The 17,466-nt window shown below is 37.5% G+C and overlaps 1 protein-coding gene across 2 annotated transcripts; it reads right to left on the reverse strand.

Moving 5' to 3' along the window:
* Window positions 1-772: 772 nt before the first annotated feature.
* lrrcc1 (leucine rich repeat and coiled-coil centrosomal protein 1) lies at window positions 773-15,993 on the reverse strand. 2 transcript variants are annotated; one of them, XM_030161285.1, is made up of 19 exons: window positions 15,592-15,993; window positions 13,714-13,919; window positions 13,482-13,547; window positions 13,208-13,375; window positions 11,133-11,296; window positions 10,390-10,602; window positions 9,897-10,096; window positions 8,493-8,667; window positions 8,152-8,300; window positions 6,792-6,996; window positions 6,377-6,516; window positions 4,166-4,367; window positions 3,377-3,562; window positions 2,956-3,130; window positions 2,316-2,479; window positions 1,886-2,094; window positions 1,495-1,632; window positions 1,123-1,258; window positions 773-1,023 (listed from the first exon to the last, which is right to left on the reverse strand). In XM_030161285.1, exons 1-19 carry the CDS (start codon window positions 15,633-15,635, stop codon window positions 913-915), a joined length of 3,051 nt encoding a protein of 1,016 aa, XP_030017145.1. In that variant the 5' UTR covers window positions 15,636-15,993; the 3' UTR covers window positions 773-912. The 2 variants fall into 2 exon arrangements, with proteins under 2 accessions (XP_030017145.1, XP_030017144.1); XM_030161284.1 differs by having other exon boundaries at window positions 11,130-11,296.
* Window positions 15,994-17,466: the final 1,473 nt, after the last annotated feature.

The raw sequence follows: 17,466 nt of genomic DNA on the forward strand, positions 1-17,466 counted from the left end.
ATTGTTTAATTTTACTTTTTTTTACTCTAAAACAGAGAAAATTTTGGAGTTGACATTATTTATATATTATTATGCTATTTTACTGGTCCGGCCCACTTCAGATCAAATTTAGCTGAATGTGGCCCCTGAACTAAAATGAGTTTGACACCCCTGTCTTAAGAGAAGTATGTAGTATTTTAACAATATTCTGCCTATTATCGAATGTTTTGTGTATTTGTAGATCCACTGTGATCTGTAAGTTGTGATGCATATGTATAAATGATAAACTGTGGCGTAATATTGTTAAAATTACACTTATTTATCTTAAGAATTTTCAGGTTGTTCATATTTGTTTATGTTACATTCAAGTACGGTTCGTAGATGTAAACACTTTAATTCCAGAATTTTACTTTTTTCACTCAAAAACATAGAGAAAACTTTGGAGTTGATGTTATTTCTAAGTTCTTATCCTATTATTTACATTATTTTACTGGTCCGGCTCACTTTATGTTTTATTAGGCTGAATGTGGCCCCTGAACTAAAATGAGTTTGACACCCCTGACCTTTATTACCACAAGTATTTTCAAATCACCAGCTTCATATTTCCTTAACAAAACCAGATTCACACTACTGAGCTTGTGTACAGAACAGTTATAGTTTGTAAGCCCATTATTCCTGAATTTCTGTACAGCCACAAAGAAGTAAACATGGTTATTTTCAGACATGAAGAGAAAAACATTGGAGTCACACCATTTTGTCAGCTTACCATAAAAGTCAATGATCACATGTTCAGAAATAATTTATTAATTAATCATAATAACAACAATTTAACATACAAAATCGATCAAAGTTGATGGATACATGTTGAAAACACAGCTGTCCTTCAGTGTTTTAAATGAGTTACCGTAGCTGCTAAACAGTCTGAATTTAACGTTAAAAGTCTTTCAGTACACTGGTGAGACGTTTCATTTTCTCTTCCATAATTCTTTTGTTAGCATTAGTCTCCTCCAGCAGCTGACGCATCTCCTCCTCCACTTCAAATACCTGAGGTAGACACACACACAGACAATCAAACTTTAACTTAATGCTTCATTGGTTGAAATGCAAAGAAACAAAAACAAATGTCCCCATGTTTATATGAACCTTCTGGTTGGCATGTTCTATCTGCTTCTGCTTTTCATTTGCCAGTTGTAGTAACTCAGCTTGATGAGAAACTTGGATAGATTCCAGTTGTCGACGAAATGCATCATCCACGCAGTGCAGCTTCTCTACCGCAGCTCTGCAAGATGACAACCACAAAATAATACTAGACAAAGGCATCTGGTGGGTGTTATTCAAAATATCAAACACAAGTTTATACTAGGTATTTTGAAGTGAGAGGGCTGGTGTATGCATAATACTGTTTGGTAATCCAAGAATAAATATTTCTTTTGTAGCCAAATGGTGTGTAATGATGCCAAGATGCTGACCATGAGCGGACCAACAGAAGTGTTTCTGTTTGGTACCACAACATACTTGTGTGCTTCTGTTGCTTTATCTCTTTCTTCCAGCAGCAAACGTTCCTTGGAATCAAAGTTTTCCTTCATGCGTTTCACCTGGCTCTCAAGGCGAGTGAGCAGATCTGCCTTCCCTTGCCACTTCTTACTGGAATCACTAAGAAGAGAAAACACCAAGGGACATGAGAAACTGCTTTGATTTAGCAGAGGTGGAAGTTGAATGGACAGTGATTCAGACCATGAGTTGGCTACAAATAGGTTCAGGCCTTTTTAACATGCACTGTGCATACTGAGGGTTTGGATCAGATCATAATCCACTTTGACTTTTAGTTTTGTTCTTGCCTCATTTTATCTTTTACCACTCCAGAGCAGAAGTGTTTATGTATTTGTGATTATGATGGAAGCCTTGCCTGTAAACTTTTTTGACCTCCTCAAGCTCCACCTCCTTATCTTCCAGCTGCTGTTTCAGCTCCTCTTTACGCAAGCTGAGATGCTCTAGTCGTTCCTTGAGCTCAGCCAGCAGGGCTGTTTCTTTGTCGAGCTGCTGCTGGAACATCTTCTGGGCCTGGACAGCCTCCTCCTGCAGCCTGCGGATACGCTCGTCACGCTCCTGCAGGGCCTGAACAACAGGAAACGGAGATGTGGAACAAAGAAGAAACAAGTCATGTGTGCTTTCATTAAATTTGTCAGAAATTTACTGCCATTTCCTGTAATCGTCTCAGTGTGTCTTCAAAATATAATGAGATGCCCAAATGTGGAAAAACAAGTTGCCTCTGGCATATCTTTCATTTGTTTGTGCTGTTCCTTCAACACATTGTAAATTTTCAAGTATTCTACTACCTCTTTGAGTTTGCGGATGGTCTCTGTTTGGTCATCGATGATTTTGGCTTTGATCTTGAGAGCATCATTGTCCCTTTCGTTCTGTTTTTTCTGCATTTCCAGGTCGGTCCCCAGTACCTCTATCCTGGCCTCCAGGCGTCCACGGTCCTGTGCTAAAGATGCTCCTAGGATTATCACACATGTGAATGAAATAATGCATTAGACTGCCTCTCATTATAGCACTAAATGTGACACCACAACTGATTATTTTTACTAGATTATTCTATATTAATTTATTTGATCATCCATGTTGTTTTTTGGGTACAACATAACTGACTTGCTTAACTCTGACTTGTTCAAAAATAACCACTAGGTGGCAGAACAAAACAAACAAAACACATCAAAGTATAGGAGTATTGAGCCACAGAGTCTTTGCCTCTTTCAAAGTTAACTCTCCAAATTGCTATCAGAGACTCCCTTGGCCAATGGCAAATAACGACCACCCATGTGTACACTGCATTATCAAGTTAAAAAGACTAAAGGGAAAACATGTACTGCAATTCTCAATAAAGAAGCAAAACTAGCTGTGAGCGTCAAGTATTACAGGGCTCATACTAAGTGGCAAAAGTGGACATAAAGTGGTCCCATGGCTTACTCTCACCTTGCTGAGCCAGCTCCTGGCCCCAGATTCGCCTCTCTGCCCGGAGACCATCTATCACTGACTCCTGAGCTGTGAGCTGAGACAATAGCCTCGCCTTGTCTTTTTTAAGCAACTCAAGCTGCAGACCAAGACGGCGGTCCTGCTCCACCTCTGCTTCCAAAGAATGCAGACGGCCCTGGCAGACAGACAGACAGACAGTATTAATAATCAACTGCCATCTGTCATGCCTGACAGATGGGAAGGCAGCTGGACCATGATGAGGCGAAAACTGCACAATTTCAAAAGACATCGACTGATGCCCAGACATGACCACCTCAATCCTATTAATAATGTGATTTAAAAAAAAAAAAAAAAAAATCAAGCTCTTAGCTTTTAAACTCCATGCAGTGCAGATCTCAAAGGTGTTATTGTACTGCTGTACCTTTAGATCAGCGACAGCGTCTCTCTTGGCTTTGATGAGCTCTGATATGCGGTTCTTCTGTTCTTTGACCATAGCTGTGAGCTCTTGCACTAAGGACGCTGATTTCTTCTCTCTCTGCTGAGAATGGGTGAGGGTTGCCTTTAGCTCCATGAGCTCTGCAGTCATCAGATCACATGCTTGCTTTACCTACAGAAATAGAGTGAAGACGTAGAATTAAATGTGGCTGCAAAACCTAAGAGTTACACAGAGGGAAGGATTTTGGTCTGAGCATTACTTGACTTGTCAATTTTATCAATCAATGTCACATTTGAGGGCTGACAGAATAGGTTTCAGGGTAATGGATTCACAGGAAGCAATCTTTGAAAGGTTTCACCAGTGACAGTTTGGTTGGCAGGCTATATCTTAGTCAGACTCTTCTAAAGGTCAAAAGGTTGCATTTAAAGTTAAAAACTGTGCAGGCTGAAGAATCAGGTTACATTTGTGCAGAGACTAAATGGAATGTGTAACCATAACAGGAATGTACAGAGTCAAGCACAATCCTTTTGTATAACTTTCTTCCTGTGGCAATCATGAACAGAGTCAAATGATCTAATTCAATCTCAGCTTTGAGAATGAAAAAAAGTCTATAGAGATTGGGGTCAATTGTAGTTCAATCATTTCACTTTTAACTGAACAAAGTAATCATTTCTAAGCTGGATGGTATGAAAGACGGAATGAAAAAATGGGCAGGGCAACATTGGAATGATTATATTTCATCTCTGTATGGCTGCTGTCCATCTCTTATCAGACCTCAGAGAAGCGTGTAGCTTCGATGGTTAATGCCATGCGGAACTCGTCTTCCAAAGCAGCATACTGTCTCCTCCCCTCTGCCAGTTTCTCCTGCAGCTCTGTCTCTCTGTGGGCATGTCTCTGTTCCACTGAGGCAACTTCCTTTGCCACTGCCTCACGAAAATCTGCCCCACCAGGCTGTAGGCGTAATTCTAGCTGTTTCCTATGAAAAATGGTAGATTAGTTAAAAATGGGACATCCACAAATTCAAAGTCCACCAAAGCTTTGCATCCAGCCCATAAACTACTAATAAATTCAGAAAATAGGAAGAAGAAAAATGGTAATTCTGTATAAAGAATATCTGGCAACTCTAATAATAACTGAGATGTCACTTGGCATGATTTAAACAATCCAAATACATGTTTGCTCTGCTCATTTTTAAGACACTATAAATCCTAGTGTCAGCTCATGATTAGCAAAGAATCAAACCTTTAGCCGTACCTTCCCCTTCTGTGGCCGCTAAAAACAGATAAGTCTTCAAAGTTTATTTTGTCTATTCTGGACTTTTTATTAGTAGTTTATTATAATAATTCTGATCCACACTCAGCATAGTAGTTGATGGTTATACAACCTCAGGGTTGATGCCACTGGCCGTAAAATTGAAATAAGTTTGTTGTGAGCCTCTGTAGCAACATGGAGGCACAGCATGGGGGGCTTCACGAAGGGTGTGTAAAACATCTCCTTCGAAGCTAATGAAAGCACAATAGTTATTTTCAAATGATTAAAGACTAATTAAAAGATAGTTATGAGTATTATACTCCATTTTTGCAATGAGATCCTCATAAACCTTACACACTGACCATTATGAGTTGGTTAAATTTTCATATTCAACAATTATTTTTCCAGAAATTCAGATTTTAACCGGTGTGATTTTAGTTAACTGCCTCGTTCAGAGGAGTAAGAGCATTTTCTAGTCAAGCCAAAGTCAAAGGCTTGAGTCTGTTCACACAGATGTAGGATTATACAAATAAAATAAATACACTGAACAAAAATATAAATGCACCACTTTTGTTTTTGCTCCCATTTTTCATGAGCTGAACTCAAAGATCTAAAACTTTTTCTATGTACACAAAAGGCCTATTTCTCTCAAATATTGTTCATAAATTTGTCTAAATCTGTGTTAGTGAGCACTTCTCCTTTGTCCTTTGCTGAGATAATCCATCCAACTCACAGGTGTGGCATATCAAGATGCTGATTAGACAGCAGGATTATTGCACAGGTGTGACTTAGGCTGGCCACAATAAAAGGCCACTCTAAAATGTGCAGTTTTACTGTATTGGGTGGTCCAGGGGGGTCAGAAAACCAGTCAGTATTTGGTGTGACCACCATTTTCCTCGCACAGTCTTCTTCATGAATTCTCTGAAACAGCTTTGGAGATGGCTTATGGTAGAGAAATGAACATTCAATTCACAGGCAAAAGCTCTGGTGGAGATTCCTGAAGTCAGCATGCCAATTGCATATTCCCTCAAAACTTGTGACATCTCTGGTATTGTGCTGTGTGATAAAACTGCACATTTTGGAGTGGCCTTTTATTGTGGCCAGCCTAAGGCACACCTGTGCAAAAATCATGCTGTCTAATCAGCATCTTGATATGCCACACCTGTGAGGTGGATGGATTATCTCAGCAAAGAAGAAGTGTTCACTAACACAAATTTAGACAGATTTGTGAACAATATTTGAGAGAAATAAACCTTGTGTGTACACAGAAAAAGTTTTAGATCTTTGAGTTCAGCTCATGAAAAATGGGAGCAAAAACAAAAGTGGTGCGTTTATATTTTTGTTCAGTGTATATTTTGTAGAAGAGAGAAACAATAATTGGCTAGTTCAGCCCACACGGTCCCTGTTAAAATCAATCTGGCCCTTGAACAACTTTGTTGAGATGACTCCCTTACAGGATAGCCTGTATGTTGTTAAGATGCCATGACTTCCGATGGTGCACCAATAAAAGTTAATTACATTTAACGCTGAACAAATCGTGATATTGTAAAATAGTTTTTCAATATGATAAATGTGACCAACATCCTTCCACTACAACAATTAGGCGGTATTCCATTAATATAGATACAGCAAATTTTAGCCATGTTATTACAATTAAGTGACCCTCCCTAAATAGGGACATATGTAATGTTTCTTGTTCCCCAGTGGTTCATAAAAGTTTTGCATATACTGTACCTGTGTTCTTGTTCTCTGCTTGCCAACAGTTCATGCAGCTGCTGTAATTTGTCTTTGTGTTGACGTACTGAAGCTCTCTGGATGTCCAACTCCCTCTTCAGAGCTGCTGCCTTGTTCTCCAGCTCCTGATACCTCTTCATCTGAGGAAGTTTAGCACATGTTTTATCCAAACTTGTCATACAATGTATGAGCTCAATGACCCTCCTCAATGAAACTTTTGGTCTGGCTGCATTTATTCACTCAGCAGACTACAAAAACATTTCAAACCAATGCAGAAATTTCCATGCTAGACAACGATGTCTATAGAAAACAGAATGGTATTTTTTTGCATTTTTATCAGAGTATTTGTGTGGATTAATACTATTTGCACTGAAATGTTGATAAATGTTCACAGTTTTTAAACAAGCTCCTGTACCTCCTCAGCTTGTTGGCAAGCCCTGAGTGCCTCTCCATGGGAGATACTTTCCTCCAGTGTGTGCAGTGCAGCCTTGTGTTGTTCTTCACTGCTGCGGGCCTGTTCCACTTGCTGGGTTAGGGACAGACATCTCCCCTCCAGCTCCTCCACACGAGTCTGCAGCTCAGAGCAGCTCGATCGTTCCTTTAGCAACAGTTCTTTCAGTCTGAATGGGAAGAAACCCCAATGAGGGTATATAAGTGGCAAGAGAAACTCTCTAAATATTTATTTTCTGTACATTGAAACTGGAGCAGAAAGCCATTAATATAATGTCTTTCTTTGTCCTCTGGTTTATCTCACTGAGTGAAAAATGTGATAGCCTGTGAAATTGAAAGAATCTGACATAATAGCACAATAAAAACATAATCTCAAGGAAGTGAAAATGGAAATATGGTGAAAATGGAAAAAGGGAAATTTATTATACAAAAAATCAGTCTGGTGGAAAGGAAAAGATGAGAAAAACAAACTTGGAAATTAAGGACAAATAAGAGCATGGTAAAAAAAAGCAAAAAATAAAATAAAAATCAAACCGCTATTTCAATGCAGGGCCATGTCATGTGGTTCCCTCTAAATTTGCCATGATGATGTTCTCTGTAATCTACCTCCTGATGAGAGAGAGAGTCAACAGTAGCAGCCGTTCTCAGTATCATTATAAAGTGACAGTTAAGATGGATTCATGTAATAGTGCTGACATATGCTTGTCAGCGTGTTTCTAATTACAGACATAATGCAGATTTATCTAAGCAGGGTATGAAGCAAGCAAGAACAAAGCACAATGCAGTTACACCTGCCTTTATCTCTACAATGCAGCAGAAAGAATACTCTCTGCCAAATGGTCTTATGTGTATAGGGACCCAGATAGGACTACTTAATTACAGATAAATATAGCCTCTGTGATACTAATATAAGGCATATAATCAACATGGGTGTACAGATTAAAAGCCTTTCCTTTATTATATAACTGCATCACTATAGACAAATGCCAAGTTTCTTTAAGGTTTTGGGTAATAATACAGCAAAAATCGGTATTTTATGTCTGGAGAGGCTCTGGTTCAATGATAGTGAGGGATTTTAATGGTAGGGTAGATACTCTTTGTACAAGAATAAGACAGGCAGCAGGCTCAGGTCTCAAGAGGGGCAGTTCAAAGAATGAAGAGGATAGAAATGGATGAGATTCCATTATGCAGTTGACAACAAAAATCCACAGAGACTATCTCAATTATCCCTTTTTATTATGATGTCTGCTTAGAGAAACAGAAGAAATGAATGTACATGATTTTGTGTGTACAGAACATGCAAGCAAATGTGTTTATATCCTTACCTGTCTGTGGTGTGCAGGGCCAAACTCTGGAGGTCTTTTTCCTCGCTGACCTTCGCCTGTAGGCATGTTCGCTCCTCTGTAAGTCTCCTTACTGCCTGTTCCGCCTTCCAACGTCTCTCCCTTTCCTGGTCACGCTCTTCCACAATAGTCTGAACCACACACATGCACATTACACAATGTGTAAAAGCACACAAGATTATTGTATATATTGGACAAATACAAAGAAGACGACTGCTTCACTCTTGCAAAAGGACATAACCTTTTTTTTTTTTTAAATAAAATATTCATCCAATAAAAATAGAAGCTGTCTATCAGTCTGCAGATGACCTATTCATCCGTACCCTGTAGGTTTCCTCCTCCCCAGAAGACTTGGTTTTCGCAGCGCCAGAGGCTTCGCCAAATCTCAAAGGTCCTCTCCTCGGTGGCCCCACTGTGTCTACACCCCCTGTGCTGCCAGCCTTCCTCCTAGGCCCTACAGCCGACTTTGAAGTCTTCTGTTTATGATTCTCCTGATCGCTGCACATAAAACAAATCACAGGTATTGAACCAGCCTTAAAATTGATTATAAATAGCCCTCAAGCAAATGCCTGGTTCAATAAAGGTCAGAGTAGATGACTTGCTCACTTTTATAGGTAAACAAAGTTTGAGCCACTTTGAATTGAGTGCTGAAATAATATTTTAAGTTCACCTTGCTGTTGATGAGGACAATGGGGAGCTTACTTTACTTAAATTACTGAATCTTAAGTACATGCCATCAGTGGCTGATGAAGTAGGATGATGGGGTAGACCGTAGAAGCACGGTCGTTAATCATGGGAGTGAGATGACAGTTTCTAACAAAGACAAGGAAGAGAAAAAAAGTCATCACCCCTCTCAACTGTAAGATACCTGAAGATCAGGTTGTTAGATGTTAAACAAGAGGCAAAATTCCATTGCTGCATATTACACATAATCAATGAAAAAATCTGTGTGTGTAAATTTCTTCACTAATTTTGCATCTCTGTCCTGAAAGAGGGACTTTCCAGGATGTTTTGTATAGATCATATTTTTCTTCTTCAAGCACTGTATGTAGTACAGTAAATGTACAGTAAACGTAAAGGTAAGTAGTATATTCTGTATGTTGTCCTACACAGAATTAGAACAATGGTTATTATAGTGACTTAAGTTAATCTGCTATTTATTAACAGATAAGTGCTGGTACAACAGAAACAGACAACAATAGGTTCAGTGTTTAAGGCCCTATAACATCACACCTGGAATTTCACACATTATACTCTGACTAACTAACAAAAAGAAATTAAATGACTGAAATGATTAAATGATATATTGAAAATAATTCAATTTAAAGACCTGTCTGATATCTTCTAAACCCTAATATTTATCAAATTGAATTTACTGCATTTTCAGGGACTGGGACAGTGACTCAAACTGAAGGTCAAAAAGCATAGTGTCATAGATTGTACAGATTGTCCCTCAAGGCAAATTTGTGTGATTTGATTTGACCACATGGTAAACATCTGTGACAGCAAATGTTGGTCATGTGTATGAATGAGATTAAAATTATTTAACATTATCACAACTTAGTTGGTCCATTGCTTGTGTGGAATTTGGGGCCCTATAGGAGCAGCACAACTCTTGCTACAAATCATGGAGTAATAATCTTAATTAAACAGCAAAACAATCCACTGGAATATAATGTCTATACCCAGAGAGCTGAAAAATCTGTTAACTATATACATGCACAAACCTATCAGATCTCCTGTTCTTTGTCTCCTTTGGGCTCATCCTTGTTGCTATGCTATTACGATGCTTGGGAATCCTGGTGCGCCTCCTGTTTTCCTTCCCGCTGTCACACTCACTCTCTGATGTGCGGTCTGTGTCCCTTTTTGCTTTCTGCACCTTCACCACAGACTGGATAGTAGTACTGGGTTTGTCCTTGGCAGGAGCCTTGAATAATGTTGCAGAAATACAGACTGTTAACATGCAAGAAGATAAATAAATACTTAAAGGATTTTTCTGAATAATTTGTTTGTGAATAACCAAATACATGTAATCCATATTGAAGCGGTATATACTTAGATATCACATTAAATAATTCAAAAATGTATGTTTTTGAGGAATACTGTCTGTCTCTCACACTTTCTATTCCTTTCTATTTCTAGAAATTTATTTCACCCCTTCCTCTTTCAAATACTTCTTGTTAAATAACTTAATAGCTTTCAACAGAGTTGAGAAAGTACCTGCTGGATGAGCCTGGACACCTGGTGCTCCAGTTTCCTGAGGCGTTCTTCATTATGAGGGTCTGCTGGCTCAGCCACAGTGGAGGCTGCATGCTGGAAGTGCTTGTGATCCAGTTGTGGGGCTGGATCTGTGATTGCTTCTGAGGCAATCCTCTGACGAAACTGGGTCAGCGCCTGATCGATGTGTGGTGTGGTCAGACTATTCCCTTTAACCTGAAATGAAAAGTAAGTTCAGTTGTTTTTCTTTCTTTTCAACTGTCTAGTTTGTGGATTACATCTATAGCTGTTTTTTGTGCACCATTAATTTCTTTGATGTCATCTTTGTGTATGTGTGGATACCTGACATTTTATGTATGAGGGAGCCTTCTGAACACCATTTATCTAAGATACACCCACTGGTACAAACTTATTATCTCAGAATCAAAATCTCATTTATTTTTAAGCCGTGGCAATTGTGACACTTAATACATTTTCAGATAATAAACGTACATGAAATGATAGTTTATTGAAGTCATGACTGCCACAATGATACAGTGTTATTAAATTTGTTTAAACTGCTTTAATGAGTAAGCATTCGTACTACATTTTAGAATTAGAAGGTACCATGCTTATCTTGCTTGTAATGACAAAGAAAAATAGACAATAGAAAAACTGACTCTAAAAAATGAAATTGTGCAGGATGAAAATGCATGAACAAATATGCAATGAAGTATACTCATTATAACACCATCAAAAATTACCACGTCATGCTGACTAGTATCCGAAGAAAACAGGAGGTCCACGTAGTCCTCTAAACCAGGGAGTAGTTCTAGTTTGTCTATACTTAAATGCGATGGATTTCCAAGGCGGTCTAGGCCATCTAGAACGGAGATCTGAGGCAATGACTGTATAACAATCTCTCGATAACCTGCAGAGAGGCACAAATATTAAATCATAAAAATGTACCAAGGTGAAGAGGGATAGCTCTCCACAAAGACTGTAACACTAAGTACTTCATGTTACGTCAAGGGTCTAAATGGTCCACATAAAACATCATGCAATAGTCGATGATAATAAAAATAACTAATCCTCTGCTGGTGTTTACCTTACATATGCTATTAATTTTACTTATTTAATGATGATGAAGCAATGCTAAGTGTATTGGCAGAGTGGATTGTACTAAATTACATTAAATATACGATTTTGGATGAAGACAGGAAAATGAGTAATGGGAGGAGTGTTTTTCAGTGTGTTTCAGACTTTCAGTGTGCTGTTATTACAGTGGAGGAGCAGGTTATCAGTAAGCAATGCCTCATCAACTGATAACGGTCCTCTAGTTTAGTAAATGACAACTTAAAAACAACACAAAATAAAAAAATCAAAGTTCAACATGTTCCTCTTTTCATGTATAAACAGATATTTGTGCAGGTGTTACACTTTTTGTAGTATATGCTAAAGAAGAGGGAAGATATAGTAATGTAATAAACTGAATAATGAGTGAAACTGTCACAGGTCAGGTGCTACACAGGAGACGACTACATTCAAATTAGTACATTTTGTTCACAGTGTTTAGGCAGATAAACTATGCAATGATAATGAAATTATATCCAGCACTATTTATTGTATTACTGCATGTATGCATAATTTGTTTATATGCATATATGTATTATCTTGTGTTTAATGTCTGTTGTGATATTAGCTTTTGCCCTGGAGTCATTTAGTTTTTTGTTTTTTTTAACATTTACTAACATAAAACTGGTGATCGACTGGTGCAGATATCTTAGAGAGCAAGGCAGCCACATCATATAGCTATTGTTATTTTAGATTTGACAAAATACCACAGTATGACTATAATAACAGATGACTCATAAAAACATCATTTTGTCTGCACCATTTGCCTCAGTTGCTCTATTATGCTCTCTGTAATGTGAAGTGCTAACATTGTTTCACTTCAGCCACACTGACAATGTAGCCTGTATTGCACATGTATCTGTTTTTATTTTATTTTTATTTACAGTTCACTTGAAATAATTAGGAACTGATATTGGGAAAATAATCACAGATGCCAATTATCTCAAAATGCAAAAGGATCAGCATGATCAACTGGTCAACTGATTAATCTAATGCCTATCTATAGACTACACTGTGCATAAATATATGCCAGTGCTTTATATACCGTGTGAGGCAGCAGAAATGTATTAAGCGCCATAAAATTTGCCACACTTCTCACACTTATATGTCTCCATTTAACAACTGTAGGCAATGCTGAGAATCATTCAGCAGTTTTTTATTTGGCAATGGCTACTGCCACAGTACTGTGGCACAAAATATCAGTTTGTCTATTGCCACAGAGCCAATCAAATATTAGCATTTGTACTAGAGCCAGTCATGGATACTGTTACATGAACTCATTAGCCTCTTGTTGCCACAGTACTGTAATGATATATGGCGTATACTTCAGTGCATTCTTTTGTGCATTTTGCTACCACAGTACTGTGGCAATTGATGGAAGAAATGACAAATTAGTGATAGTATATGGTATAGAATAGGAATTATTGTTCTAAATGCTCTATATGTTGATTTATGGTGCTCTTTGCTCTGTGCACTTAGTGAGATTGAGGCTGAAGAAGGTGGGCGGAGCTACATGTGAGATGCAGCGGTGTGCCTTCTCAGTTCTGTGTCAGTCCTGTGTCAGTTGTGTATTGTGTGCTGTGGTCCACATTCTGCACTCTGAACGTTGTCCCAGCAGCTGATTTATATCAGTGTTGGATTTTACCTATCAGCAACCTTGGCACCATGTTGCACACCATAACATCAACATATGCTGTTCATGCCCTACCTGGTGACCTGCAGATAGGGTTGTCTCTGCCATCTTTGCTTAAAGTGACCTCTTTCAAACTTTGTAATCCCAGCAGGCACTGCAGTAGATGATCGATGCTGTCCAGGTGATTGCTATGGAGACTAAGGTGTTTCATCTTATATTCCGTTCCATGAAGATATAACAAGCCTAATAACAACATCAGGATTCAACACCAGTCACATGTCAATCACTTGTCACTGTATTAACGTCTATGTATGTACAAAGAACTGTTTTCAGTCAGTATTTAACTTACCTGTAAGGTTATTTATCTGATTGTACGACAGGTTTAATCTTGTTAAGTTTACAAGGCCATTCAGTCCTGAGAGAAAGGGAGGGAGCAGTAACAACTGAGTGATTCTACAGCTCATAAAGCAGTGACCGCAACACCCCAGTCAACACAAGGCCCAGTTAAGATGAATTACTTTAGGAACTCCCACTTCACTATAACATTTATCATATGAGTAAAATGGTAATTAACGACTCACCTTCAACCTTGGTGATTAAGTTGCAGGATAAATTCAAAGTCCTTAGAGAAGAGAGGGAACTAAGACCCTCAATCTGTGAAATGCAATTGGAGGAAAGGTCCAAGTGTCGTAGCTGCCAAGCTGAGGTCAGGCCCTCGATCCTTGGGATGTTGTTGCAGTGCAGATTCAGTGATGTTATAGTAGGTAACAGTGGGACTTTCAGCAGGCTGCAGGCAAGACCACATGCGCAATGAAGAAACCATTTGATCACTCAGCACAAACCCAAACCTTGCTCACAAACTTTCATTACAAATAACTCTGAAATATTTTTGACTAGGGTCAATTGAAGTTCACATCTTGTTTTTCCAACCAAAAGGCAGCAAGTATTTATTTTAAAAATATTTTTGCCTGACTTGTTTGTAAAATTAATAATAATCTACCAAAATGAACTAATGAGCGAACTTCAGCCTTGTACTACTACAGTTTAAACAGCTTTAATCAGTGATTTCTGTGTATTTTGTGATTCCTTATAAGTCATTCAGTTTTACTTCTCTAAATTATTTCTTTCATGGTCATTTTAAAGGTTTTTAATGGGCAGAGAAAAGTTTGCAACAGTAAAGATATACCAAAAACATCCAATTTGATTATTGCTCCAGCACAGTTTTGGGGTATGTTAATTTGGACTGTGATTATTGCTTAAACTATGCTGTACCCCAGGGGAAATTACTGCAATTATAACAACACTTTATTTATCTGACAGCTGTTGTTTCACTTCCAGAAATTAAACCTCTGGTGGAGTACACCACATTGCAAAGAATTATTACATAACAGTAACTAAGTGCGACATTAACATGATCAAGCAGTGACATGAGGACACACTTCATGTTCAGTAAGCTCTGTGCTGAAAACTAAATAACTTATCTCCATTTTTAACACATGTATGAATAGGTCTCAATAAGTACTTGTTACAATTTACAGGAATAAAATTTTGGGGTAAAAATACTTGAATAACTACTGCGTGACACAGGGACTCAAAATGAACATCACTTTTTTTCACTTTACACAAATGTACAAAACATGCTGTTCTCATACGAAATTGATACTAAATGAAACAATGGGCTTTAGCTATGATGTCAAACTACAATTGTGATCAATATTGGATAAAAATGTTTGAATGATAAGTTTTTATGAAGATAAATAGGTATGTTGTGACAGGGACAGATGGGAACGGTGACACGGGGACAGCAGTTTGTCGCTGTGTTCATCAGTCATAATAAAAGGCTTTGCTGGAACTAAAACACTACAAATATGCTCATAAACTTTTATTGAACAGATATATCACAACTTAAGTGATATATACAGCTAAGAGCAGAGCATATTTTACAATAATTTGATTGTACATAACCTTTCTAAATTCATTTACTGTTGAATAATTAGTTCCTACAGATTCACAGACTTAGAATATCACTTATACAAGCAAAAATAAATATTATTATTATTATTAAAGTTAATAGTGTATTTACATATATGTCAGAAGTATAACTTTACATAATCAGTTATATCTTTATGTCTACAAGGAATGCTGAGAGTATGTACACAGTTCCATGCAGTTCCATGAAATAGAGTTCTTAAGCTAAAAAAAAAAGAGCCTATTTGAGAAATGATAGACTGTGAAACTTTAATTTTCTGACACTGATGTTCACTTTCGCTTAAATATCAATGCATTATTAACAATAATCCGAATATGATACAAGATACGACACAGCAGGTACTTTTATGTTTCTTGATTGTGTTTATAATGGAAAAATTCGTGTGGGTATTACTGGTGTTGTTAATGACACTTCTCATAGGTAACAACAACTTTTTGTGCAAAGAGAGAAAAATGTTGCGTGTAGTTACCTTGATATTTTCTTGTCAATGAGGCTCAGTTCCTTTTCTCCCATAATGTCGACATACACGTAGCGTTAATAAAAGCTGTGTAATGGTTACTGTGAAGTTTGCAAGTTAGCAAACTAAGTACCGTATCTCTGCAGTCTTGTTGAGGATAAATGTTGGGTCAATCTGCCAAAAACCGACCACTATGTTCTTTAGCTAAATTAGCATAGTAGCAAATGGAACTGTTTCCAACGACGGAGCACAGACAAATCTTCCAGGTTGAGGCAAATCCCAAACTGGCAACAAATGTTAAGTATAGCTACTGCAAAGTTCAACGCGTGTGTTGGTACACTTTGTAAGAGTTGAAACAACATGTTATTGTAAGTTGGTAAACTCATTAATTGTTTAGCTTCTTAAACTCGCCGCTTCAGGCATAGCACTTCCTGTTTACGTGACGTAGACAACGGTAACATCCGGGAAGGTTTCATATGCTCCGCCCACTGGCTCTTCAACACAATGGAGTGGAAATAATATGGAGTGTACGCTACAATAATAATGATTTAACTTAAAAAAAAAAAAGATTTAACTTACTTTTATTTTTGCCAGACAAAAAACTAATAAAATAGGATGGTGTAGAGTTGAAGTTTACCTTTTAAACATTATATAACCTAAACATTTAGCCTGTTGTATTGCAATATATTACAATAATGTTGTTGTAATAATCTTTAAATTCTGAGCTCTGCATATAAACAACAGGAAAAAAAAGAAAAGTAGAGAGTTTGTCCTGAGAATTATTATCTAACTCTGCATTTCATAACCTACAGCTGTTTTTTGGGGGGGTTGGCAGTTATCAGTATAAAATACAAAGCATGGCCAATAGAAGTCCCCACCTGGATTTAACTAAGAATAGAAATGCCTTCCAGTGGATAATTACTGCAATGACTAACATTTTAGCTGCAAGGTTTGTAACTCTCACTGATGCAGAGAACAGCTTCTCATTTCTTAAACAACCATCAGTTTGATAGAGAGCTGTGAATCAGAGGAAAATGGTCATGTGGTCTGAGTCCAGACCAAGGTTATTATCGTTAATGAAAACTAACGAAATGATGAAAACTAGAATTGTAAAAACATTTTCGTTAATTGAAATAAATAAAAACTATAATTAAAATTAAAAAAACAATAACTGATTGAAACTGTATTGTGTGTTTACAAAACTAACTAAAATGTATAAAAATTACGGCTAAAATTCCCTTAGTTTTTGTTTTTGTCAATGTTGGATTGATATGAAATCGATTTATTTCCCTACAAGCAACTTTAGCTGCTGGCACCATATGATATTTAATGGTCCGTCACTTGTGGTTTACAGTCGTCTTCTCATCCCCACTCTACCTGTAAAAAACATGGAGACTAAAGTTGGGAGAAAGCAGCAGAGTCCTGTCTGGGATTTATTTGAATTCGACGGAGAAGAAGATAATAGATATAAACTAAACTAAACTAAAACTAAGCATTTAGAAAATAACAAAAACTAATAATAACTAGCAAACCCGCTCTAAAAACTAATTAAAACGAAATGAATTAGAGGGGAAAAAAGTCAAAACTAAATAAAACTAAACTATAATGAAAAATCCAAAACTATTATAACCTTGGTCCCAACTGATGTTGTTCCAGAGTGATGGATGCATCAGGGTGAGAAGAGAGATGGATGAAGTGATTACCCATCATGCCTAGTGTCTACAGTGCAAGCCTATGGGGGCAGTGTAATAATCTGGGGTTGCTTCAGTTGGACAGATATAGAATCAGCAATTCATTAACCGACAGTTCTGAGTGACCAGGTTTTCCTCTCAATATTTTTTTCCCCCCGCATGTGACAGATTCCAAAACGTCAATGCCAGGATTCAT

The sequence above is a fragment of the Sphaeramia orbicularis genome, chromosome 17 (genome assembly GCF_902148855.1).
Source record: "Sphaeramia orbicularis chromosome 17, fSphaOr1.1, whole genome shotgun sequence".
Classification (NCBI taxonomy): Eukaryota; Metazoa; Chordata; class Actinopteri; order Kurtiformes; family Apogonidae; genus Sphaeramia; species Sphaeramia orbicularis.